Raw genomic sequence first — 27,496 nt, 5'->3', positions numbered from 1 at the left:
GACATGGCCAGATACCCTCTCCAGTTTATTTAGGATATGCCCTTTTCCCCTAGTCCAGGGGTCGGCAACCTTTCAGAAGCGGTGTGCCGAGTCTTCATTTATTCATTCTAATTTAAGGTTTCATGTGCCAGTAATACATTTTAACGTTTTTAGAAGGTCTCTTTCTATTAGGGGGGAGGGATAGCTCAGTGGTTTGAGCATTGGCCTGCTAAACCCAGGGTTGTGAGTTCAATCCTTGAGGAGACCACTTAGGGATCTGGGGCAAAAATTGGTCCTGCTAGTGAAGGCAGGGGGCTGGACTCAATGACCTTTCAAGGTCCCTTCTAGTTCTAGGAGATTGGTATATCTCCAATTATTACCTTTTTTTTATTACCTTTTAAGTCTGTAATATATAACTAAACTATTGTTGTATGTAAAGTAAATAAGGTTTTTAAAATGTTTAAGAAGCTTCATTTAAAATTAAATTAAAATGCAGAGCCCCCCAGACCGGTGGCGAGGACCCAGGCAGTGTGAGTGCCACTGAAAATCAACTGACGTGCCACCTTCCCACACGTGCCATAGGTTGCCTACCACTGCCCTAGTCCTTTGTATATTTGCTCTCGGATTGTAAATTCGTTAGGTCAGGAATAATTTCTTTTATGTTTGGAAAGTATCTAGCATGTTGTGGGTGTTACCAGAGACAGACAAATACGTAATAATATTAAGGTAGTTTCTCTTACTTTTGTCTTTTACAGTCTAAAGGGAAAAGGCTGCAGTTGCGATCCTTGTCTTCTTTAAAAGCTAGCCTATTGAAACAACATCGAAACCAAAATTCTACCCTTTCTACCATTCCAAAATTCCTGCAAGAAGAAGAAACAGCAGAACTGAGGGAGAAAGCAGCAGATTTACAGGTATTTAACAGCACTTTTCTATTTACTGTATAATTAATGCATCTGATCTAATTTAGATAATTCCGAATATGGAAAAAAAATCTAATTATCCTGAGCTCTATTTTAAGTTATATTCTGAATATTATACTCTTACTAAATTTGCTTAAATGATTTTACATTAAACAAATTCTTAGGAAGAATTTTAATTTTATTTTGGCTTATAGGTTCTAGAAAATGCACTGATTTTCTTATCAGTCATTTTAGCAGGGTGTTAATGGTTTTCAAACATCTTAAAACAAATGATTTTTTTCAGAAATTAATTTACTTTTCCAAAAATGCATGCTAATAAAATATATGTTGTTAAGTCACTTTCTGTTGCTGTTCAAAATACTGAGTTTTAAGCTTTGACATGTACTGTTATTTGTATACCTCATAGATCTTAAAATCTCTTTAGGAAGAATGGGTGTATGTTAAACTCGCCATGCAACCTTTCAAATCTGCTGTGTTCTTTGCTTTTGAGAATCTCTTCTGTAGAAGCAAAAATTCACCTTTACCCGCATTCTGAGCCTTACTATTTGGGGCAGCAAATTAGGTGGGGAGTAGAGTCCACAGAAAAAGATACACACACTATGCTAATTGCTTTTTGAATGTTAGATGATTTAGAATGGATAGAGGTTTCATATATAAGGCCTGTTAATCTTCACTGTGCCTCTTTCACTAGCCTTGCTTTCAAGAAAATAGACACAAATCAGATTACATGTGTGTTTTTTCCCTTTGATTTAGGATTATGAAGATGAATCTGATGATGACAAGCAATTTCAAAATAACTCTTCTACTTTCTGCAGCCAGGGACCAAATTCATTTTTCAGTAGAGCTGATCAAGGACGTTTGGAATTTGCATCAATGTTTGACACTGTTCATGCAAAAGATGATACTGATGCAAAAGATGATCTATCTATGGAACTAAATTCAATTCAGAAAAACCTTCTTGCAGCCTGGGGGATAGGGATTTCAAAAAATGTGCAAGAAAAAGATATACTGTTGAATTACACAGTAGGTTGCATTACCCACCTTTTCAACATTCTCCAGTTCATTAAAAGCCCTTTACTAACCCGTGATAAATTTTTAAACAAGTCTGAAAAATATAAGCTATGGATGCATGCTATCTTAAAACATTTTCAGCAGTGTTTAACTGTCCTGTACTGGGATGTGAGAGACAGACAGACAGTTGGACATTTGGTAAAGCTGACATCACAGACTGTAAAACTGATGCTTATTCAGCACCAAGATCAGTTGTTCTCAGAATATCTTTTGGGGTGCTTCTGTTTGCTGAAACTGGTTGCACATAGTCTAAATGGGAAGTTCACACCTTGTTATGAAATAATATCTGCATCCTCTGATGTTAACAGTGCTGTAGAGCTTGACTCCCTGATTGTGCCTATTTTTCAAGTTCTTGATGGGAGCAGTGCTCAGAAATTTCGCTCACTGAATTCTCTGCTTAAGATACCTCCTCAGGCAGTAAAACTTGGTGAAAAGCCAGACAACAGGTATGATTGTTAATGTGCATTAAAAACTTTTTAAAAATGGGATTTAATTACTTTCTCATTGTTTTATTAGAGAAGAATTACAGCAGCATTTTATCTCATCACCACTTTGTATTCTGAAAATATTGTGGTAATTTATTAAAGCAGGCATAGTAATTCCATGCTATTAGAGTGAAATACAGTGTCATATATTTGTTTATTTGACAAAGGTACTATTATGTTTGTACTAATTTCAATAAAACAGATAACTGTGTGGGAGCAACACCTGGGTTCATGAGTTAGGGTGATTCTTCTAAACACTAAAAGCTGTAAATTATTAATAAATGTTCTGTACAATAATAAATTTAATAGACAAAAGGAAAACAGCAGCATAAAATATGGTTCTTAAGACTATCCAAGAAAATAGATGAAAATATTAATGAAAAAAATTATAAATATCATTGGTGAAATATAGAGCTAAAAATAAAATTATGGTGGAAATATTGAAGAAAACATTACTTTAGCTGTAATATAATATACAAAATAACAAGTAAGTTTGAGGAATAAGACAGAATTATCCCTCTGTTTCAACTAACCTGTATTTTTTGTCAGTGATATTATACTACTTTTTGATATGCAGGTTGATGATATTGTGGCGGTTATTATATAAACAAGTGCTTTGGTATCAGACTCAACTAAACAGAAAAATATCTAAGGATGGCAAGTCATTAACTGAAATGAAGATTAAACATGAAGAATCCATTGTTGCACAACTTCTAGGTCATATACAGGCAGTCCTGCAGTCTTCAGGAGAGACCTTGGAACAAACCTGGAAGCTCAATTCTGTGATTGGTTAGTACATTGAAAGGAACTGTAATCAGATGACAATTGTATGGACTGAATATTAGATTAGGTACAACTTATTTGTAATTAATTTATTTGCTGAGATAGTTATAGTAGGAATTAATCAAACTTCTGAGGACTCACAACTAAAGCATCTTAATATTTTATGGCTAACAGTATTTCTACATATAGTTTAGTGGCTTAAACATTACAGGCTTCATCCAAAACCCGTTGAACTCAATGGAAAAACTCCATTGACTTCAGTTTGCTGAATCAAGTTTGAAATATATAGGCATCCTGGTACCACAAATCTGAATCCTGAGAAGGTTGAGATAGCTTTGTCTCTTCTGAGGTAGATAAATGGAATTCTGGGCACTTCACTGTATGTTTGTTTCTCAGCTGAGACCTTACAAACAGAGATTGTTTTCAAAGTTCCATGCCGCTTTCCCCCAGAGTAGGAGTTTGCTGATGGTGTCTTTGGCAAAAAGGTTCCATCCTCCCGTTTTTATGATGGTTGTTCACTTGGCTTCCACCAATTACCCCACAACATTTCAATGATGTGTAAATAGGGCGCTATCATTCTCATGCAGACAAAATACAGTTTATTTCATTGGGAGATTTGCCTTTTGGAATGAAAGAGACTATTATATAAAGTTGAGCTATTATTATTTATTGCGAAAACAACAAAGAAGGTGATGTGAAAGTTGAAAAAGTAACAGGAAATGCTTATCACCGTGAACAAGAGATATGTTTTTGAACCATAAAGTTTTTAATTACACTTAGTATTTCTGAATTTACTGTTAGTATATCTGAATTTACTGCTAAAAAGTAACAGTTTATGAAAGCTTTGTGGAAAGAGGTTGTAACCAATTTTAATTCTACTTTAATAGTGATTTAGCAGTCAAAAATGTTTAACCCAGAAAAGTCTGTAATTCAGAATTATTATTTTCGCTCCTGCTGCCAAATAGGCATTTGGCCGGAATAAGAGTGGTTTTCCAGAGACTGAGAAATTTGCACATGTAGTAGCTGCTGTGGAATTGTGCTACCGTTTATGACAGCTTCTCTGATATCGTGTTTAAAAATCATGTATTTAATAACAGGCAAAGATTTGAACTGAAATAGAAACAGATATAGATTTGTGTGTTTGTATGTGTGAAAAGACGTGAATACCTTGTAATTTTGTTGATTTTTTTTTATTTTTTATTTTTAAAGGTGAGGAGCAGTTTCTTTTAGGCTCATACGAAGAATCTGTGGATCTGTGGAAGAGGGCTCTTCAAGAAACCAAAGCAAAAGGCAAGGGGAAAATGGTGCAGTGTTCATCTTTTCAGTTTTCAGATGTTTGCACAATATTCTGGCAAGGATGTTCATACTTCTCTGCTGTAGTTAAAGAGCTGCTATCTTGAAATCAAAATTTGCTCAGGAATAAAAATTGAGTCCAGAAGAATTTTAAATACATTTGAAAAACCAAAGGACAATTATTACAGAAGTTGTAAAGTTAAAGGAGGAATTTGTTTTGTTTTAAATAAAAAATTCTAGCTGAAAATCCATTTGATGAGCAAGTAGACTATCTGGAATGGACTTCCTGGTTCATTGAGTCCAGTTCCCAGAATTGTAGACAACCCTATTGGATAATACTATTCATAAACTTATCAAGCTCCATCTTAAAACTAGTTAGGTTGCCCTCACTACTCATATTGGAAGGCTGTTCCAAAGCACATTCTTCAGATGGTTGGAAACCTCCTTCTGATTTCCAGCTTAAACTTATGTATGGCCCATTTATACCCATTTGTTCTTGTAGCTGCACTATCGTCTAGATTAAATAGCTCTTCTCCTCCCCTGATGTTCACTCCTGATGTATTTATAGAGAGTTAGGAAGGAGGAAAGAAGTACTCCAGAATCTTTACATGGATACCTTTTGAGGACAGCCACTTATGTCTTAGGAGAAGGAGTAGTCCTCAGGTATGCTGAGTGTACAGGGGTTATATGGGAGGTTTTATGATTTTTTAAATTAATTTTTCTAAAGAAACAATAAAAATGCAAAAAGGTAAACTACTTACAGCTTGTATTTGTCACCAAATACTGCACATTTCACAGGATATCCAATAAAATTATGCAGTTACACAGCTTTACAACTTGTCACTAAGAGAGAGATGTTTGAAACCTTATTGGTATTTCAGGATACCTAGACAAATCAGGTCTTAGCCTTGTGGATCTTGAGGCACAATGCGTCTGCATTCTACTTGCTGCTTTCTGTCCACCCCCTCCTGGCATCATGTCTAACTTGAGCTGTGCTGCCTTTGTAACATCACAACTGCTCACTAACCCCCTTTTTGAAATGTGTATAGGCTGCAGAAGTGGAACTTGGAGGAGGAGAATTAACTCCCATAAAGATTTCTGACTGATAATGCACTGGTTTGCAATAGGATCTCATCCTCTAGAATGTCTGCCCTCCAGTTCTGCTCCCTCTATAACTTATGGATCCTTAGTTGTATCATGTTTACATAAAGTCAATTTCAGGTGAGGGGTATCTGCTATGTTTAGCCTTTCTGAATCTTTTTTTATGCTCATTTGTTTTTCTGCATTCTGGATTACAGCTGTGTGTGAGAGAGAGAAAGAGAGACCCTTTTAACCTATATTAATCTTCTTTTGCTTTTGAATATTCAGTTCTGCATTTGTTTCTTTTTGTAATGTAGGAGAAAAGAGGACACAGTTTCTTCAAACTAGGTATTATCTTGCTATATTATATTGCCACCTGTATCACTACAACTTAACTGAGGCTCAGGGGCTGAGCGACCATCTTGTGAGAGAGATACTAAGACGATCTCAGCTGTCTGTAAGGCAGATAGAAGATTTTTCTGGTATGTTTATTTGTTTAAAAAAAAATCCATTTACTAATGTATGTTGATATTGTTTAGATAACCTGGTGTCTAACTTTTATGCCCCTGTAAGGACTTGACTCCATGATTCCTTTCTAAAAATTCTAAGAGCTCCCTGCGGATTGAATACATCCTTTTCTTAAGGGATGGAAAATGGGTTTTCTGTGTAACTCTGACAGAAGCTGAGAGTTCCTTAATTATTTCCATTCTTCAGCCTCTGATTCCTTAATTCCCCACTTCTGAATCATCATTATTTCTGTCTCTTAAAAAAATTTGACTGCCGAACTTCTGTCTAGCCTGTAATAATTTGAGTGAGTGTTTGGAAGACAGTTTTAATTGTATAGTTTATGGTTTGTGTATGAGTTGATTAAGTTCCCTTTTTTTAGAGCCTGGTCCAAAATCACCGAAGTCTGTGGAAAGACTTCTGTTGACACACAGTTGGTCGCAATCCTAAATCCAAACACACAAACTTTGGAAACATTTGTATTCTTATACGGATGCAAATTTTGTGACTAAGCCCCTTGCTTTATAAAGGGCTGAATCAAAGCCCTAGATCTGAATAACCAAAACTTTGGGAAAGTTCAGAGTCAGTCCTGGATCTAAACTTAGTGGTTTGGGCCCATCTCTAGTTTATAGCTGTAAGAAATCTTCAAAGGGAATTGTTACTAACTAGTAATTAATAGTAAGAGGTTTCTATGTTTTCTGTTTTAAAAGGCTCAGGAATGTTGTCAGGGGAAATGAGTAGGGCCACAGTTTGTTCTGTGTACACAGTTCTGTTGACTATAATTACACAGTTCTAGCACTCAATTTTTATAGCAATTTTTTGTTATTGTCAAAAACATTTTAATTAGATGTCTATCTCTTAGATGCTGAATATTCTCAGTATGAATTGTGGATGATAAGAGATGTTCATCCTGAAGCTGCAATGGCAGTAATACAGTCCATGGCACGATTCATGGCTGCCTACTTCACTAATCATCTGCTTTATATACTTCCCCCACATAAAGTCGACATTCTGCCTCCACTTCACATCAACCGAGGTATTCCGTTAAAAAATATTTTAACTGGCTCTGATTCAGTGTTATGATTTGTGTGTCAGTGTTGCCTTGCCTTACCTTACCTTAAAGGGGTAAGTCCTCTGTTTTTAGATATGTGATTTTTATTTTTTATAATTCTAGTATTAAGGATAAAATTATACTTGGTTTTATTAAGATATTTTTGCAAATATTTTTTTTTGTGCCAGCAAAACAAATATTTTGTAGCTGTGGTAATTGCTGAGAATATTTTCATGTTTAAATATTTAAGCTTTCATGTCATCGTTAAAAAGTATAGTACAGAGTATTCTCAGTTTATTCTATAGTCCACATACTTACTTGGATTGTTTTGCAAATTGCTGTGCCTCATGAGGATCCAGAGTAGTTAGTGATCCAAATTTTGAGGTTGTTTGAACAAGGGATTCCCAAGATGCAGCCCTCCCTAAAAACTATAATAATGTGACATCAAAATTGTACAGTTCTTACAATGCCCTTTTTTACGCACATCTGGGGCTCAAACTTTGGTGCCCTGCCTCAAATTGATATCACCCACTCAGGATAAATCTCAGCTATTGTCTGATGCACACTACCCTTTTGGGGAAAGAAGCAGTATGTTAAAATTTATTCAGGATATAAGTTGAATCTGCAGTGTGTCTTGAGAAAATAATTTGTGCATGTGCAAAAGGACTGGGGCTCTGTTGCGAGCTGTGGTGTTCCAAGCAGCTTGACATTAGAGTAACTAACTGGGTGACTCAAGCTGACATGCTGTTAAATCCATTAACTCCAACCAGCACCTTCTAGTGTGTGTTTTGGTCCTGTCCTTGGCAGCTTTCTGGGAATGCGTGTTTGCACATTAGGTGCTTTCTGCCTGCATTCTGCAAGGGTTCCTTTTGGAAGTTTTGCCCTGAGAGCAGTTTCTGGTTTAAGAGCTGATATTTCAAAGTGCTCTAACATCCACATGTATTCTCTGTTTTTACTTTGGAAGTATTGTCAAGGAAAATAGTTTTAATTAACTAAAGGGAAGATGAAAAGCTCTAGTAAGCAACATTAGGGTAGTGTAATCATACCACATGCTCCTTATGTTATGAGCTTATAATTTTAAAAATGCTCTAAAAGTCATGTGCATAGTGAGATTATTTAGAGTATTGGTGTGCCATGACATTTGCAGGGGTATGCTTCTTAGTGCTACTTTGGAGTCATTTGGTCAGGGGATTAGTTCCTCAGCCACATCCCTCACAATAAGGAGCTGATTTTTATATTCCCATTGCTATAAAGCTCACATGCCTTGCCTCAAAAATAGGTCCTTCACAACAGAGGCTGGGGTGGACTTCGGGAGAGTGGGGAGAAAAGCACCCCCATGAGGTGAATGGATTACTTCACACCTGTCAGGCTGAGTCAGTCTGTATTCACCTCCACATGGTGTTCTAAACACCTCGACTGAAAACAGCCAATTAAGATGAATGGGCAACTTTCTACTTCTGCAATCTTCCCGTGCTGCAGCAGGTTGTGCAGAGCCCGTTTCCCTTATGCTACAAATCTCCATGGCAAGACTAGACTTGTGGCTTGCACAACCCACCTAACTCAGCACAGAAATGAGCAGTCCATGATACCTTTGGGTGCAGATGTACCTCTCTTCATATCACAGAGTGAGCTATGGCAACCTACTGCAAGTAATCCCTGCATCAGTCAATACAGCTCTCTCACACACACTGAAGGGCAGTTGGAGTCTATGGAAATGAATGAGAGAATTCAATTCGATGGGACACTTTGCACCAAATAAAATGACTTAACGTAGTCATTCCTTATGTCTGCTCATTATAGGGCAGCCCTGGCTGAAATGTACTTACCATATGTCCTCAATGGCTCTTGTCTACTCCAGGGAGTAGAGTAAAGTTGCAGAGGTAGGGCTGGTGTGTATCTTAAGTTATGTTCTTGTTTTTAGAGGCTTAAGTATAGGTGTACTCAACATTCTAGAAGGGTGTTGAGGCATTGTTGGTCAACCTGAACCCCATGTTAACAATGATTTTGGGCATTGAATTTAGCTCAGCAAAGAGAAAGTTAAGAGGCAACTTGTTCTGTCCATCTGTAAGTGCTAGACAGGGAGAACATACTTGATAGTAGAGGAAAGCCTATGTGGCAGATCCCCAGCTTGTGAAAATTGTCATAGTTCTGAGTTTAATGGAGCTATGACAACTTTCCCCAGCTGAGTATCTGCCCCATATTATCCTTTAAAAATCATATACCATGTTTTAAGGGTAATAAAAAACATCAGTTACACAACAAGGTGGTGTGATCAAATGCCACACTATAAACTCTGAATTTATTTTAACTAACCTGCAGGGTATGTAATTAACATTATTAAAAACATATTTTCCTTTCATAGGCCGGTTCCCTCGAGTTGTTCCACTACAGCACTCTTTGGTCACCAGTGCTGTTAGAGACCAGAACCTTTCTTCTGTATGGACAGCTGAATATGCTCTTGACTTGCTCTTTGTGGGTGGACTGATTCCAGAGGCTGTGTGGCTAGCACACAAACTTGGAGACTGGAAAATGTCTGTTTCAATAGGTGTGGCCTATAATCTGTACTGTCAAAGTGGTGGTGACTTCTTAAGGTGAGTTATGCTTGTTCAAATAAGGGAACTCAGGATTATCATCATGCATTATTATATAGTAGCATGTATTATCAAGTATTTTGCTGAGCAGAGCAGGTAGTGTCCTTCCCCTAAGACACTTCCAGGTTAATAGATAAAAGATTTAAATAGATGTGCATTTTAGCCAGTGTGCCTCAGATTAATAATTTTATATGTGGACGTTTTTAGTTTTTTTTCCCCTTCAGAAAAAGGAAAGATGTTTCCACAGAATTTCCTTGATTTTTCCACTGATTTTTTTACTTCATCATTAATTAATAGTTTCTTGATATGCTTTCAGGTCAGAGAAAATGGAATTACATCTGCCTTTGAACTTGACTCCAACACAAATTTTTCAGGAAAAACTACAGTCTTTCTTGGGACAGCCAGTCAGTTTTGAAACATCAAATGAAGGAAGAACTAAATATAAACAATTTACAGGTATATTAAAAATGTAGTTTCATCCTATTTACTATCAACTTTATTCCAATTGATTCCACAAATCCTAGGCATTCATTTTAAAAATAAGTGTTTGTCTTTAGCATTATGAAGATACAGTTATCATCACCATATATGCAGATAGCTACTGTAAGTGCCCAGAATCCTGTAGAGAGACAAGGTGCGTGAGGTAATAGCTTTTATTGGACCAAGGTCTGTTGGTGAGAGAGACAAGCTTTTGAGCTTACATAGAGTTCTTTTTCAGGTCTCTGTAAGCTCTCAAAAGTCTCTCTCTCTCTCTCTCTCTCTCACACACCCACCCACCCACCCACCCACCAACAGACGGTCCAATAAAAGATACTGCCTCACCCACTTGTCTCTCTAATATCCTGGGACTAACAAGGCTATAACAACACTGCGTCGTATCCCATTGGTCTTTTGGCTTTTCCCATGCCCAAGATGGCTCATATCTTCCTTCTTGTTGGGGGAGGAAGATCTAGACATATCAGATATTCACTTCAGTTTTGTTTGACTACAAAATACTTTATTGGCAAATGTACATTTTTAGAGTATAATAAATATAAGACACATTGAAATAAATGTGGATGTATGAACAGTTTGGAAAGCATCATTGCATTGGCACTAAAGTTACAGAACACTGAAGTATTACTTCATCCTATAGCAAGACAAAAAATGTCATCTTTCTGCACTGCTCCAAAGTTGGCTTCCATAGCCAGATCAGACTGCCCTTGGTTCAGTGTCCCAGAAAGTCTCATTGTAGTAAAATTATCCATATCCCTTATTCTGCTCTGGTTTGTGAAGTCCATATTTTAAGGCCTTGTTTGCATTTGTGATTTACGGTATTCTTTGTCTTAACCATTGTCACGCTGTTTGGAGTGGTTCCGACCTTAGGGCAGACTGTTGAAAAGCAGTGTGGACATCCGAAACTGGTGCTATGTTCTGTCATTAGATTTCATCAACTAGGTAACAAATGTGAACTCTTGAAGTACTATAATAGTCTTAACATGAAGTCACAGACTGTTCGCTTGGACACTCCAGTCTTTCTTGCCACCCAGGCAAGCTTAATGATAGATGTTTATTTACACCAAAGTTCACAAAATGTCCAGATTGCTCCCAGTCCCGAGAGATCAGTCACTTACCCCATGTCAATTTCTACCCCAGATCTCACAACAAAGACAACACTTGTAGCCAATCCTGTAGTAAACTAAGTATTTGTTAGCTAGGAAAAAGAAATTAGAGCGTTAAATAAAGGCAACATGTACACACACGCGTTATAGTCTATGGTTCGAGAAGAGGACAGAGCTGAAGTAAATTGTCAGCACTGAATATCTTTTAGGGCTAACCCTGGGGATCTCTGCTTTTGCTTCCCAGCTCCAGCCCTCTGAGAGTCCAAACAGCAAAGAGATGAAAAAATTTCATGTCATCTATCTGTATTTTCCTCTTCCAGAACTCAAGTTGATGGAACAAGCTTCCTTGCACCTTTATGCGTGTGAGAGGTCTATTAGCCCATTTTTTAAAATCTTGTTGTTTCACCATGGCTCACTTAGTTTTGATAATCCTCCTTGGTGGGCAGGGGTACTACTGTTCCTGCCAATTCAGAAGTTCAGAGCATGCATTTTTATAATTGTAAAGCAAAACTTATAGCATGGGATAGACATTGCAAGTTAAGATTAATGCATGCAGCAACTTTACAAGCATCTTATAGAGTCTAAACACATCCGTACAAGTCTAACATCTATCTTAAACACTACTAGCATACAGATGAGCTGGTCTGGTTTCCAGCTATGAATTTCAGTGCTTAGCTGATGCCTACAGCCTTGGCAAGACCTGGCACCTGGTCTACCAGCATCTAAGCACTAAAACACTGATCCACCTCCATGAGCTGCAGAGAAAGGAGAACAGTTCAGACATCCAGATTTGTGGGAGATGTTGAGTAGCAAAAAATAACCAGAGATGATGATTAAGCATTAGAATCAGTTTTTTTAATTCTACATTTATTCACACTAAAAAATCTTAAAGAAAGTAAATATGTGAGTTATTCATAAATTCTGGAAAAATAAATGCAAAATACTGTAATGTTGATAATTAATTTCAGAAGCATTGCATCAATTGATGCATTTACCGTATCGGTTTCAATTCTTGGTATTTTTTAGATCCCATTGAAGAGGAAGATTCAAATGTCCTGTTTGATTCAGTGCAAGAAATACTGAAAGCAGCTGTTATGGCAGATGCAGACATTCTCTCAGAAACATTTCAACTTTTGATAGACTCTGCCAAGGACCTCACCAGAAAAGTGTGCGGTTTGGTGCCTGATGGGCTATATCTTCCTGCACCACCATTATACTGTCCACAACCAGCTTCTCTCAGTGAAGTAAGTATTTTTAGTGGAAGTTGAACTTTATAATTCAGTTTTTCTTCCAAAAAAACTTCAGCCAATTACTTGTATGGCACCGTAATAACAAGAAGCCTCTTTGAAAAGCTCCTTTCAATTTTTCTTTCTACTTTGTGGAATCTCTGTTCTTAAGACAAAGAAGATAAATGTTCTGAAGAGCAGAAATTCCATGTGTAGCTCAGTTCCTTTATTCTTTATATCCTCCCAAACTATTGGCCTCATTGTCATGTACTTAAACTTTACATTTCTCAGAAAGACTACAATGACTCTCCTTTAAAAATTGAGAGAGATTATCGTCAAAAGGTGTCTGGGGTCCTTCAGCGAATTCTGCTGCTCTTCCGGGCTGCTCGTTGTTCCTGCCCCGTAGCACAGTGGTATATTGTACAACTGAAATGGGCAAGAAAAGTAATGCAAAAGGTAAATAATAAACTTGTTTAATTTTAACTCCATTATTTGTAGTACAGAGGGTGACTCTGGGAGGGAGGGAGGTCCCCTCATCCACTCTACGGCCTTCCTAGTCTGATAGAGTCTCAGTCTCAGATAGCGGCTGTCTATATTCTTCTCATTGTTTAATCTCCAGAGGAAACTGGAGCCTAAACAATAGGGGTCCAAGGTTTTGGCCTTACAAATTACTAGTGCTATTACTGGAGGTGGGAAAGAAGTGACCATTGGGTTCCAGACCACTTGGGGCTTTAGAAATAATTATTAACACCTTATGGATTTAGATAGATTCCAAGGCCAGAAAGGACCTTTATGATCATCTAATCTGATTTCCAGAATAACAGGCCATAGAAGTTCCCCACGATAATTGATTGGCAACTGGCTGCAAATTTTCAGCCATCTAGAGCACAAGGTACACATGTAATAAGTCTTTTAATCTCAACTATTTAAATTTCATTGATTTAAAATTAAGCCTTATAATGATAAAGGTTTTGAAACAGAGCAACTCAGGTTTTTCTTAGCTGTTTTATATAGTAGTTCTACTAAAGTTCCATTACCCTGCTAATTCACTCTATCATCATATTAAATAAAACATTGTAGTTGTCACAGCTTGTACATTTATTAAATGAAAATGTTTTCCTAAAAAAAAAAAATAACCTGGGTTTCAGGTCCATTGCATTACAGGAAATAGAAAGCAGGCCTATGGAAATATAGTTGATTATGGCAATATTCTGTCAGTAATTTAAAGGGGCCATTCAATCCTGAAAGACTTCAGTTGATTTCATTAGGATTTTCACATACAGATGAACTGAAGAATAAAATTTTTAATTAGTAAGCACTTATAAAGGTAATTTTCTAATTTCTAAATTGTCACAAATAAAATTCTTCTAAGTTTATAACACTTTTCTTTTCTTTTCCTGCCTATAGATTCGAATGAAAGGCACTCTTCCTTCATTAAGTTCATTTCCTGAAAGTTTGCTTCATTATTCTAAATTTAGTACAATATTCTTTAGACCTGCATCTTCTGGAGACCATCGCTTTGATGATGTTTCTTGTAAAACAATAGGTTTGTGTATAATAAAATTGAATAAGTAACTAAGTAACTTATGGTTGGAAAATTAGAACAAGGGATGAGAAGCTGCATGTGGAAGAGAACTCTCTAGGCTTTATTTATTTATTTTTGCATTTGGTTGAAAATATGTCATGATACGGTGTCTTCTGCAGTGCTGTCTGTTGTAAATCTTTCAAAATTTTTGCAGTTTTTGATAACTGACGGATACTTATATTTTGCTATAATTTTAAAATATTAGTATATTACTAAAATATAGGTTGTATCTATATATTTTTTCCAATTTATTAAAAATGAGTTAATCCTTGTTTTTTAAAGACTAAAAATGAATTAGTAATATCTGTTCATTTATTTTAATTTTTTTAACTAAAATTATAGAAACTGAGGCATATACTGGGCCACACTGCTTTTCAGCTTATTCCAATTTCTGTGTTTTGTTGTGATTATTTTTGGGGACGGGAGAGATGGCCTTTTTCTCATATTATTCAGAGAATGTACTAACTTGAAGATTAAAAATTTTTCATAATGTCAAATTACTAGAATAGATCTTATGTTAGAGACTTCTTTAAGTGTATAAAAATGTGGTGGGAGAAAATTTGGTCAAAGCTATCTGTGCTACTGAAAATCAAATGTACTATAGTATAAAGAAATCCATAGACAATAAATTGGGGGCAAATGAATGTGAAAATAATCAGAATTGGTGGTGATGTTGTTGATTCCTTCGAAGCAAGCTGATCTGCTTTAGAGCTCTCCCAATTCTTTAACATTTACAATATCTCTCCTCAGAGATTCTAACTGATTAGGAAATTTTACTATGTGAATACAAAGATACCAAGATTTTTGTTTTCCTTGTTCTATGTTTTGCTAAGAGACAAGAGAAATGAGAATCTGATCCTATAAAGAAGAATCTTTATTAGCTTGTGAATAGTTGTTGACGTATTCTTTTGACAAAATGGAAAGGCTAGATTCTCAACCCTAATTCTTCAAGTGCTTGTCCATATGTATTCCACTTCTGGTGCACATGCACTCAAGTTCTGATTCTTTTGGCCAGCAGTGTCTGTTGGGGCCACACTGTGCCCAAAATGTCCACTTGCTCCCAACCTGAGGGCATAAAAAAAGGAGCAGACCCAACCATCCCTCAGTTCCTTCTTACTGCAAAGGGCAAGGAGCTGGTACCCTAGTGGCTTCCACACCTCTTACACACCGAACAGCTAATTTCTCCCTTGTCTATAAAGATTAGTTGGTAGTTAGTGTTAGCTTAGTGTTGGTTAGTAGTTAGGGTTTTTTCCCCCCTTAAAAAAAAATGCCCTTTTTTTTTTTCCTTCAAATTTGATAACTAGCCCTTATGACTGAACTGAAATCTCCTAGTTTGAAGACCTGCCCTTCTTGTGATGTGGTGATGCTGTTTAATGACACATCAGTGAGGTGCACATTCCTGATAAATGTGCCATTTGCAGAGTATTCATTTATTGAATGCAAATTCAGGCACAGCCCTCAGCTTATGCGTGTAAGGTGTGATTCCCAGCTCCGGTAAATGTACACAGGCAAGCTCTGCTTGAACTAGCATGCTAAAAATAGCAGTGTGCCTGCAGCAGCTCAGGGTAGCCATCTGAGTACACACCTAGGACCTCGGTCAGGGTTATACTCAGGTGACTAACCCATGCTGTTTGTTGTCAGATGCTACCGGTGTGGTCCTCTGCTCTATTCAATGTTGAGATCAGTTGGCTACATGCATGTGTTCCCTCTGTGTGCTGCCCCAGCTCTGCGCAGATAGCTGACACAGCAGACCCCAGAGAACCCTCAGTGACCACAAACTCTTGTAAGGTATGACGGCATCCGGGCCAGGTTTATTGTCGAAGAGAAACAGTCTCCAGCTCCCCAAATCAGATATCCAAGGTGCTGCTAGCTAGTACATATGTGCTCTCTGACAATGGACCGGCTCAGTCAGTGGTAGGACTTTCCACTGCCCCCTAGGCCAGACAAAGACACTGCCCTAGGGATGCATTCTTATATACAGGTACAAACAAGTTACACATCACTCCTGACGTATTGAGATGCAACCCCTCTATGTAGCAAGGTACAACCCCACTCCATAGCAAGATGCCGCCTCTCACCTTGTACATGTTGGTTCAAGCAAAACAACTCTATCCATCATATTACCCTTTTGGCCCTGTCATTGGGATGGGTCAGCCTGTTCCTTGTTATCTGTGTGGAATGTACAAGTATGCAAATATTCTGATATCTGGTGTCCAGTACCTTTTAAATACGTCTCTTTTTGCAGCATCAGCCATTTCCTTGCCATCTTCTGTGAGCAGGGCCTGCCTCTGGCTCACAGCTTAACTTTTCTTTATGTTAGCAAAGTCTTGACCATTACTTTAGTTCAGGCCTTAGGCCTCATACCGAGCCTCTGCTAAGGGTTTATGTTTCAGGGCCTCATCTTACTACACTGCTATCTATGCCGCTGCAACTACACTGCTATTTTTAGAGCCCTGGCTTGAGCAGAGCTAGCACGTGTACATCTACCTGAGCTGGGAATCGCATCTCCCAGCTGCTGTGTAGACATAACCCTAAGAGACTGAGACTAGTAAAACCAAGAGGGTTAGAAAGAAGAAAGAGAAATGCTACTCTAAGGAGCGTAAGATTAGATCACCCTTTCTGGGTCCCACTATGAAAAGGCAGAAATCTCATCCTGCCTCTTTAAAAGGTTGTTCGAGGCCCAGAATGGGTCCCACTGACATCCTCAGAAGTACCAGTAATCATGCTTGCACAATACCACTCTCCTGGTATTGAAGTTCTAATTACCAGTACCGATGGCCTCAATTAGTCCTCTCACAGTACCATCATTCCTGGTGCTGAAAAATTCTATGATTCTGAGCAATCTTATGATTTCAACACAGTCCAAATCGTTACTGTGCTCTGTGGTGAAATTATCCTCCATAGTACTGATTGCAGGTAACGTTATAGTACTCAGTACTTCATTGGTGCCGGTCAGGTTAGAGACTGTGACTCTTCCTGAAACCCCAGTTAACACAGTTCCACCTCTAGAAGAGGAATACTCATTCTCTTCTTCAGCCTTGGAGCATCACCTAGCTGCTCTCAAAGGTCACAATCTCATGATCCTTTATGTTTTAGATAATGATTCTAGTACTCATAATTTTCTTAGATCCAAAGGTTTCCTTACTGCTGTGATTGTCTAAATCTAAAGAACAAGGGGGGGACTGCCACCAGTTTTAGACTTCAAGCTGCTAAATGCCTTCATCTACCACTTCAAGATCAGGATGGGAAAGCACTGGCCTCTCTAATCCTCTCCTTGGCTTCCCATGACTGGTTTATGGCTCTCAAGTTTTTTATTTTCACATAACAATCCATCCATCTCACAGGTCATACCTGAGATTCCTTCCAATACTGAGAGGACTGGCTGTTTAGAATTGTCAGAACATGACCGACTATACCCCATCTGCCCAAGAGAGAGGAGATAAACACAGGCCATTAAGGCTGATCCACTGCATGCTATATTTCATAAGTACAAGGTGCTCCTTAGGCCTCACCCTAATTGTTGCCAAAAATAATTTTGACTTCCATCTAAATCAAGTAATCTTCCTTTTTCCTAAACCCAACTCCAACTAAGGGAAAGCCAGGCTGCACACCCTGGATATGCTTAGGGCACTATCATTCTATCTAGAGAGGACTAAAACTTTCAGGAATTTCCCGTGATTATTTGGAACTTTTGCAGATACTATGATGAGTCAGGCAGTATCAACTGAGAAGTTATCTAACTTGATTTTCAATTGCATCAGAATATGCTACGAATTAACAAATTTAGATCCACTGGTAAAGATTAGAGCCAGCACCATCAGTACATAGCCAGCTACTGTGGCTTCTTTAAGAAACGTGTCAGTTTCTGAGATCTGTAGGGCGACTATGTGTGGTTCAGCACATAAGTTTACATAACATTACTCCCTTGTGGAGGCATCAAGATCTGATGTCTGATTTGGCAGACCTGTCCTAAAGTCACTGTTCAAATAAACACCAAGCACACCCTCCTCTTATACTTCAGGTCACCAGAAGTGGAATACATATGGACAATCACTCAAACTGTAATTTACTCTGCAGTAACTGTGGTTCTTTGAAATGCATTGTTTGTATGTATTCTGCAACCTGTCCTTTCCCTGGTACTGCAGAGTCCTATAACTCCTGCAATTTGTATTGGTAAAGGAACTGAGGGACACTTGGGCCTGTTCTGCCCTTTATGCCCTCGTTTGTGGGTGTGTGAGGACACTTAGGGCATAGGCACATACCCAACAGGTGCTGCCAGTCAAAAAAATGTGAGCTCAAGCACATGGGGCACATTCATGCTAGAAATAACTCTCCTGTGGAGCATTAAGGGGGAGTGGAGAGGGTTGGGAAGAGGATCAGAGTGATAATATACAACTAATGTGTTCTGTTAGTGACTGACTATAACCGGCAGTTTTAAATTAGAGCATCCACTAGGCTGCCTTAACCTGAATCAGGATCAGGGCTGTGATTGTAATAGCTTGAGGATCAGGTAAATGTAATTGCACCCTGATGCTCCCCTATCCTGAATCAGTCTAAGTACAGAAGAAAATCTGTCTGAAAGTCCTATTCTAAGATGAAAAATCAAGAATTAAAACCTTTCCTCTAAGTTACTGCTACCTGTAATTTTAATTAACAAGTTGTTTTTATTTCACCTTTAAGTAACTTGTATTGTGTTATTTCTCTTGTAGGTTGCTTCAGAGAATTATGTGCATTGTGTTGGATGCTTCATGTTCGTGAAAGGTTGTCTGACAGTTGCAGACACTACCAAACTGCAAGAGAAAGTGTGGGTAATCAAAAGGTAATTATAATAACATTACAGTAAAGGTTTACTGTAACAGCATATAGTTCTTTGGGTAATGATCCCTATGTGTATTCCATTGTGGGTGCACATGTTCTCCATGTGCCTGAGACCAGACGGTTCTTGCTAGCAGTGTCCATTGGTCCACACCTGCAACCCTTTCCTCCTTGTGATCTGAACCGAGGGCATAAGGGGTGGTGTAGACCAACTGCCTCTCTACTAACCATGGTCTGAGATGGAGCCTCTTCAGTATTTGTAGCATTATCTAGCTGCTTCTAGATCTAACTGTAATTTTATGTAAATAGTTTTTAGATAATAGTTTTAGGCCATTTTTATACTTGTGTAGTTTTTAGTGTGTGGGTGGGTCTCCTCCTACCCAAACATATTCTCTCCCCCACCATTGGTCCAGAGTTTGTAAAAAAAGGGAGAGTTGCTCACCGGTATCATATACGAGCCAGAGAATAACAAGGCCCCCATATACCAGCCAGGGAATAACACAGACAGCAGTGTTCATGGAATTTGAAGCCACCACCTCCTCTGAGTCAGATGTTAGTGGGAATGTGTCACCAGGCCCATCAAGACAGGGGGTCAGCCCAGAAAGAACATCCAGAGTCTTTTGGGCACTGTCCAAATCTCCTAAAAGAGATTATGTACCTTGGGATCACTGGCTTAATTTCCACTAGGGCCTTACTGGGGGTCCAGGGGACCCATACATACAATATCCTGAATCTGCACAGTCCTACGGGTAATCAAGACAAGCCTCCCCTTGCAAAGAGGATTCTGAACTTCTTTAAGAACTAATGGAGGAATAGGAAGGACTGGATCAGGCAGAACCACTAGCTCCAATGGTCCATCATTATCTCCAGATAAGGTGGTCACACCAGCCTCACCTTTACTTTCTGATGACTCTGGGCAGTTTCAAGACTTGCACAGGAGGATTGCTGACACATTCCCTGAAGGAGGTACAGGACACCCCTCATGAACTTTCAGACATTCTCCAGAGCATTGGTCCCAGTAAGGTGGCACGTCCCATTAATGAAGCCATCTTAAAACTGGCCGAGACTATCTGGCAGACTCCAGTCACTTATGCCCCCATTCTGAAAAGAATGGAGAAGAAATATTTCATGCCAGCTAAAGAAGCAGAATGTTTATTTACACACCTTGTTCTTAATTAATTAGTAGTTCAAACTGTCACTGAAAGAGGCAGACAACAGCCTAGATCCACCACCTCCAATAAGGAAACTAAATGTTTAGCTCTCTTCAGGAGAGAAAAATTTTTACAGCTAACCATTCTGCATTGCAAACTGTCAAGTATTAATGTCAAAATATGATTTTATTAATTGTACTAAGTTAGTGGAATTCACAAGAGGATAGGCTCCAATTCAAAGCACTCATTGAGGAGGGTAAATTGCTAGCCAGATTGTCCCTCCAGGCCTTAGTCAATGCAGTGTGGACAGCCTCCCGCTTGGTGGCGACTTCTATGATTGTATGTCTGGCCTTCTGGCTCCAGTCCTCTGGATTTCCCCAGAGAAGTCTAATCCATGGCGAAGGATCTGAGCTTTGAAGGAAACAATTCTTTTAGTGAAAAGACAAGAGTCATTATGTTACTTAAAGGACTCAACGGCAACCCTCTGCTCACTGAGTATCTACGCTCCAGTGCCAATGATGAAACACCACAGATCTCAGCCCCACAAGCAATGATCAGCTCCTCAGTCCTTTATCATTAGAGGGGTTATGAGCCACCCAGGAAGCAACAGAGGGTGCAGAGTAGCAAGCATAACACACACCCCGTCCCCAATCCTGTCATCCTTCCAACCCCAGCATCCCACCAGAAAACACATTTGATAGGCCCTTAGAGAACTGTGATTCAATCCCTCTGCTATATCCAACATACCCAATTTGGTGGCTGCCTAGCCTACTTTTCACAAGCCTGACATCTTAACAGACAAATGGGTTCTGGAAATTATCACTAGTGGTTACACCATGGAATTATTTTCTCTGCCCCTTCAAGCTCCCCTCCCCTCCGTCCCTCTTTAGGTACCCTGTGACGGGGCAGGACAGCCCCGCACTGGTACAGCAGGGGTTAACCCTTCTTTACTAGCAGAGGAGGCCACGCCCAGGAAGTTCTGCTGGGCATGCTCCAACTGGCAGACCAGTACAAAAGCCTGCAGGTCTGCTCAGTCTGGGCTGGCCACCGGGGGAGAAGGACACAGACCGTCAGCTCCTGCAGAGGAAGAGCCCAGGAGCTCAGACCGGGGCGCCAGCCGAGCAGGGGCCGACCCGGAGCCCCCGGGGAGGGACGCCGGCAGTGACAGACCTACGGGGGAGCCGCTCCCACAACGCAAGCGTCCGGCTAGACAGGGTAGGAAGTGACCCAGGGGCATTGTAGTGACTGACAGCCTTAAAGCTGCAGTACCGCTCGGCGTGTTGCGGACGGATCCCCGCCGAGCGGGCGGCAAGGAGAACTTGCCACAAACAGGGCCCTGGGTCGGGGCTCGGTGGAGAGGGAGGGCCCGAGTCCCCCTACCCCACCTCGTGCTACCCCACCCCGCAGGGGGTGTTTATGGACTCAGGCTGCTAGGCCGCGCTACCCCGCCCCGAAGTGGGCGCTTGTGGACTCCGGCCGCTAGGCCGCGCTACCCCGCCCCGAAGTGGGCGCTTGTGGACTCCGGCCGCTAGGCCGCGCTACCCCGCCCCGAGGGGGGCACTTGTGGACTCCGGCCGTTAGGCCGCGCTATCCCACCCCGAAGGGGGGGGTTATGGACTCCGGCCGCGAGGCCGCGCTACCCCGCCCCGAAGGGGGCGCTTGTGGACTCCGGCCGCTAGGCCGCGCTACCCCACCCCGAAGGGGTGTTTATGGACTCCGGCCGCTAGGCCGCGCTACCCCGCCCCGAGGGGGCGTGTATGGACTCCGGCCGCTAGGCCGCGCTAACCCGCCCTGAAGAGGGCGCTTGCGGACTCCGGCCGCTAGGCCGTGCTACCCCGCCCGAAGAGGGCGCTTGTGGACTCCGGCCGCTAGGCCGCGCTACCCCACCCCGCAGGGGGTGTTTATGGACTCTGGCCGCTAGGCCGCGCTACCCCGCCCCGCAGGGGGTGCTTGTGGACTCCGGCCGCTAGGCCGTAATACGCCGGCTACCAGGGGCAGACCAAAGGACAAGCGAGTGGTGCAGCGCTAGGCCCCCAGCCCGCCCCTGCCACAAGGGGGCGCTGGGGCACCAGGCCCATCACAATTGGTACCTGACCAGGGACTTGAACAGGCCTGAGATAAGGCCGCAGGGCCCAAGATGGACCCCGAGAAACTTTTGCAGTGGCTGCTGGAGAATCAGCAGCAGCAGATGGCGCAACAGCAGCAGCAGCAAGCGCAGCTGCTCCAGCAGCTGGCGGCCCAGCAGCAGGCACAAGCCGCCCAGCGACAGGAACAGCAGCAGCAGCTGATCCGGGAACTGACAGCCCAGCAACAGGCGAACCAGGAGCGGCTGGTTCAACAGATGGCGGCGCTAATCGGCCCGACACCGGGTACGCCTCTAGGGACCGTCGGGGGCAACCCCGGCGAGGATCTCGGGAGATTACCCGTGCGCCTAGCTAAGATGGGGCCGGGAGATGACCCCGAGGCCTTCCTCGTGACCTTTGAAAGGGTCGCGACCGCCCTGCAGTGGCCCCTCGCTCATTGGGCCACGATACTGGCACCCTACCTGACGGGCCCAGCCCAAGCAGCGTACCGGAACTTGGGCCCCCAAGATGCACTGGACTACCCGAAGGTTAAGGCCGCCATCTTAGACGAAGTTGGCATCAGCCCTGAGACCTACCGCCAGCGACTCCGCCGGGAACGATACACGCCAGGGGCCCGGCCGCGGGCCGTGGCCCAGCGAATCCGGGACCTCTGTTGGAGGTGGCTGGAGCCGGAAGGGCGGACGGGCACTCAAGTGGCTGAGATGGTAGCCTTAGAACAGTTCCTTCAAGCCCTGCCCCCGGGAGGGAAGGAATGGGTGCAGCGACACCGCCCCAAGACCCTCGCGGACGCGATTTCCCTGATGGAGGACTACCAGGCGGCAGATGGGGACGTGAAGACCAACCCCAGGGGGGGAGAGCCCAGTAGACGGAACCCAGGACAGGCCCAGGGACCACGTAAGGGGGACGGGGGGGACCCTCGGCGGCTTCCCCATCTGCCCCCCGAAGTACCAGTAACCCGGGGCCCTAGGGCGACACCCCGAGACGATATCCCACGACGCTCGGAGGAGGCCCCCGCAAGGCCTTGCAGCCCCCGCCACAACCCTACCGAAGAAGGGAGACGGGACCGCTGCTACGAGTGCGGTCAGGTAGGGCACTTCAGGAGGGAGTGCCCGTACATGGATTGCAATTATGGGCAGGTGTTGACGGCGGGTCACCGGGCCCGGGCTTGGGAGCCGGGGAAAATTGTTCTGCCGGTGAAGGTGGATGGGACGTCTGCCTGGGCCTTAGTGGACTCCGGGTGTAGCCAGACGGTTATTCGGGAGGGGCTGATCAAGCCCACCGGCCCTGCCGGGGCCCCCATCCAGCTACAGTGCATCCATGGGGATGTGAAGCCTTACCCCACTGTCTGGGTACAGCTGGAGGCGGCCCAACACCGGGCGCGGTGTCTAGTGGGGGTGGCTCCTAAGTTGGCTTACCCTGTGGTTTTAGGGCGTGACTGGCCAGGCTTCACAAGCCTCTTGAGGGAAGGGGCTACGCCGCCAGGGAGGAGAACGGGGAAACGGGCTAGACGACCGGGATTTCTAGGCCAGCCAACGGCAGAGGACCCCCTAGAGGGACCCTCGGGGAGCTCCGGGAGAGGGGTAAGGAGCCAGGTCCCTACCGAAGCGCCGACAACAGAGGGCCCGGGCTGGCTAGAGGTGGACACCGACTTCCTCGAGGAGCAACGAGGGGATGCCACTCTCAGCCGGGCTTGGGAACAGGCGACTAGCCCACCAGGGGAGGACGACCCGCCCCACCGCCAGCCACAAGGGCCCCGATTTGAGATCCAGCGGGACTTACTCTATCGGGTGGTACCCGAACCACAGACAAAAGAAGAACTACGCCAGCTATTAGTCCCGCGGCGGTTCCGGCGGGACTTGCTCCGTCTGGCACATTCGGTGCCGTGGGCCGGACACCTAGGCAGGGAGAAGACGTTGCAAAGGGTGGCTCAGAGGTTCTTTTGGCCGGGCATCCACGCAGAGGTACGAGACTATTGCGCCTCCGGCCCAGAATGCCAGAGAGCCGGCCCAAAAGGTGTACCAAGGGCCCCCCTCGTACCCTTGCCCGTGGTGGGGACGCCTTTTGACCGGATAGGCCTAGATCTCGTGGGACCCCTGGAAAAGAGCGGCACAGGTTATAAGTACATCATGGTGGTGGTCGATTATGCCACCCGCTATCCCGAAGCGGTGCCATTGAGGTCCACCACGGCACCGGTCATTGCTAACGAACTATTACAAATCTTCGCTCGGGTAGGTATCCCGAGGGAGATATTAACGGATCAAGGAACGAACGTGACCTCTAGGTTGATGGCAGAGCTGTGCAGGCTGCTGAACATCCGGGCACTAAAGACCTCCGTCTACCACCCCCAGACGGATGGCTTGGTCGAGCGGTTCAACGGCACTTTGAAGGCCATGCTGAGAAAGTTTGTAGAGGACGACCCACGACACTGGGATAAACTACTCCCCGCACTCCTCTTCGCGGTGCGAGAGGTACCCCAGGCGTCTACGGGGTTCTCCCCTTTTGAACTCCTCTACGGGAGGAAGCCTAGGGGTATCCTCGATCTCCTAAGGGAAACCTGGGAAGAGCAGGAGACCCGTGTTAGGGGATCGGTGCAGTATATCCTCCATCTGCGGGAACGTCTCCGGGAGCTAGGGGCCTTGGCCCGCGAAAATCTGGTGAGAGCTCAGCAGACTCAGGAGGCTCAGTATAACAAGGGGGCCAAGGTGCGAACTTTCGGGCCGGGGGATCGGGTCCTCTTGCTACTTCCTTCCTCGGAGTCCAAGCTGCTAGCCAAGTGGCAGGGCCCCTTTGAAGTGGTCAGGCGGATTGGGCCGGTCGATTATGAGGTGCGGTTGTCCGGACGAAGGAGGGATACCCAGGTCTACCATGTGAACCTCCTTAAGGCCTGGAGGGACCGAGAGGGCCTGCTGATAGCCCCATACCCGCCAGAACCGGAATTGGGGCCGCTGGTGGGAGAGCCCGAGGCAGCCGGGATGGCGGACATAGGCCACGAGCTTACCCCAACCCAGCGGGACCAGGTAGAACGACTGGTGGCGGCGTTCCCCGTGGTTTTGTCGACGCGACCCGGGCGAACCACGTTAGCAAACCACCACATCGCTACCATTCCAGGACATAAAGTGCGGGACACACACCGCCCGCTCCCCAGGAAGATCTGGGAGACAGTGAAGGAGGAGCTCGGGCTGATGCTAGCCTTAGGGGTGGTGGAGGAGTCGCGGAGTGAATGGCGGAGTCCCATAGTATTGGTCCCCAAGCCAGACGGAACAGTCAGGTTTTGCATCGACTTCCGCAAGGTAAATGCAATTTCACGGTTTGATGCCTATCCCATGCCCCGGGTGGACGAGCTGCTAGAGCGGCTAGGAAAAGCCGAGTTCCTCTCCACCCTGGACTTGACGAAGGGATATTGGCAGATCCCGTTGACACCGGCCTCACGAGAAAAGACAGCATTTCCAACGCCGTTCGGACTCTACCAGTTTACGATGATGCCGTTCGGATTGCACGGGGCCGCGGCGACCTTCCAGCGACTCATGAACCAGGTGCTGAACGCCCACAACGAATACGCCGCGGCGTACATCGATGACATTGTCGTCTACAGTAGCACTTGGGAGGAACATCTACAACACCTGACTGAAGTTCTACAGGCATTAGGTGAAGCCGGCCTCACCGCGAACCCGGCGAAATGTCACCTGGGCCAGAAGGAGGTGACTTACCTGGGCTACACGGTTGGGCGGGGTCAGATCCGTCCCCTCGTAGATAAGGTGGAGGCACGCCCACAACCAAGCGGCAAGTCCGACAGTTCTTGGGGCTGGCCGGGTACTATCGGCGGTTTGTGCCTAACTTCGCCACACTCGCGGCCCCACTAACGGAATTGACACGCAGTTCACAACCCCAGAAAGTACATTGGACGGAGGGTTGTGAAAAGGCCTTTCGCGCCCTGAGGGAACAATTAACCCGGGAACCGGTACTAGTCCAACCGGATTTTTCAAAACCCTTTATCCTACAGACAGATGCCTCGGGGGTGGGACTGGGGGCCGTACTGTCACAGGAGGTAGGGGAAGAAGAACACCCGGTCTTGTACCTCAGCCGCAAGCTGTTCCCCCGCGAAACCCGGTACTCCACCATAGAACGCGAGGCCTTGGCAGTAAAGTGGGCGGTTGAGGCACTACGGTACTACCTATTGGGGAACCCCTTTTTCTTAGTGACTGATCACGCGCCCCTCCGATGGATCAATAATATGAAGGAGACAAATAACCGGATCATGCGGTGGTACCTGTCCCTCCAACCCTACGCCTTCCGCGTGTCACATCGGCCGGGCAAGGCCCATGGGAACGCGGACTTCTTCTCCCGCATCGGGGAGGAGGAAGGGGAGGCGGGAGTCCAGGGTCAGCCGGTCTCGACGGCTGTCTTAAGGGGGAGGGTGTGTGACGGGGCAGGACAGCCCCGCACTGGTACAGCAGGGGTTAACCCTTCTTTACTAGCAGAGGAGGCCACGCCCAGGAAGTTCTGCTGGGCATGCTCCAACTGGCAGACCAGTACAAAAGCCTGCAGGTCTGCTCAGTCTGGGCTGGCCACCGGGGGAGAAGGACACAGACCATCAGCTCCTGCAGAGGAAGAGCCCAGGAGCTCAGACCGGGGCGCCAGCCGAGCAGGGGCCGACCCGGAGCCCCCGGGGAGGGACGCCGGCAGTGACAGACCTACGGGGGAGCCGCTCCCACAACGCAAGCGTCCGGCTAGACAGGGTAGGAAGTGACCCAGGGGCATTGTAGTGACTGACAGCCTTAAAGCTGCAGTACCGCTCGGTGTGTTGCGGACGGATCCCCGCCGAGCGGGCGGCAAGGAGAACTTGCCACAAACAGGGCCCTGGGTCGGGGCTCGGTGGAGAGGGAGGGCCCGAGTCCCCCTACCCCACCTCGTGCTACCCCACCCCGCAGGGGGTGTTTATGGACTCAGGCTGCTAGGCCGCGCTACCCCGCCCCGAAGTGGGCGCTTGTGGACTCCGGCCGCTAGGCCGCGCTACCCCGCCCCGAAGTGGGCGCTTGTGGACTCCGGCCGCTAGGCCGCGCTACCCCGCCCCGAGGGGGGCACTTGTGGACTCCGGCCGTTAGGCCGCGCTATCCCACCCCGAAGGGGGGGGTTATGGACTCCGGCCGCGAGGCCGCGCTACCCCGCCCCGAAGGGGGCGCTTGTGGACTCCGGCCGCTAGGCCGCGCTACCCCACCCCGAAGGGGTGTTTATGGACTCCGGCCGCTAGGCCGCGCTACCCCGCCCCGAGGGGGCGTG

General features: G+C 44.5%; 1 protein-coding gene and 1 long non-coding RNA gene across 2 annotated transcripts in view; one reads left to right on the top strand and one right to left on the bottom strand.

Moving 5' to 3' along the window:
- Positions 1 to 27,496, top strand: part of CPLANE1 (ciliogenesis and planar polarity effector 1) — a 181,270-nt gene that overhangs the window by 44,268 nt on the left and 109,506 nt on the right. The window contains exons 11-22 of the mRNA XM_045020840.1: positions 735 to 890; positions 1,653 to 2,416; positions 3,033 to 3,244; positions 4,448 to 4,528; positions 5,929 to 6,093; positions 6,978 to 7,151; positions 9,529 to 9,757; positions 10,074 to 10,213; positions 12,385 to 12,602; positions 12,876 to 13,040; positions 13,992 to 14,130; positions 18,879 to 18,988. Of these exons, the coding sequence (XP_044876775.1) occupies positions 735 to 890; positions 1,653 to 2,416; positions 3,033 to 3,244; positions 4,448 to 4,528; positions 5,929 to 6,093; positions 6,978 to 7,151; positions 9,529 to 9,757; positions 10,074 to 10,213; positions 12,385 to 12,602; positions 12,876 to 13,040; positions 13,992 to 14,130; positions 18,879 to 18,988 (2,553 nt within the window). The remainder of the gene's footprint in view (positions 1 to 734; positions 891 to 1,652; positions 2,417 to 3,032; positions 3,245 to 4,447; positions 4,529 to 5,928; positions 6,094 to 6,977; positions 7,152 to 9,528; positions 9,758 to 10,073; positions 10,214 to 12,384; positions 12,603 to 12,875; positions 13,041 to 13,991; positions 14,131 to 18,878; positions 18,989 to 27,496) is intronic.
- Positions 12,558 to 27,496, bottom strand: part of LOC123372618 — a 48,751-nt gene continuing 33,812 nt past the window's right edge. Inside the window, exons 3-4 of the long non-coding RNA XR_006580371.1 lie at positions 19,879 to 20,085; positions 12,558 to 13,010 (exon numbers count right to left, since the gene is read on the bottom strand). This is a non-coding gene — a long non-coding RNA (uncharacterized LOC123372618). The remainder of the gene's footprint in view (positions 13,011 to 19,878; positions 20,086 to 27,496) is intronic.

Source organism: Mauremys mutica, chromosome 6 (genome assembly GCF_020497125.1).
Source record: "Mauremys mutica isolate MM-2020 ecotype Southern chromosome 6, ASM2049712v1, whole genome shotgun sequence".
Taxonomy (NCBI): domain Eukaryota; kingdom Metazoa; phylum Chordata; order Testudines; family Geoemydidae; genus Mauremys; species Mauremys mutica.
Note: the sequence above shows the minus strand (reverse complement) of the source record. Positions and strands in the feature narration are given on the sequence as shown.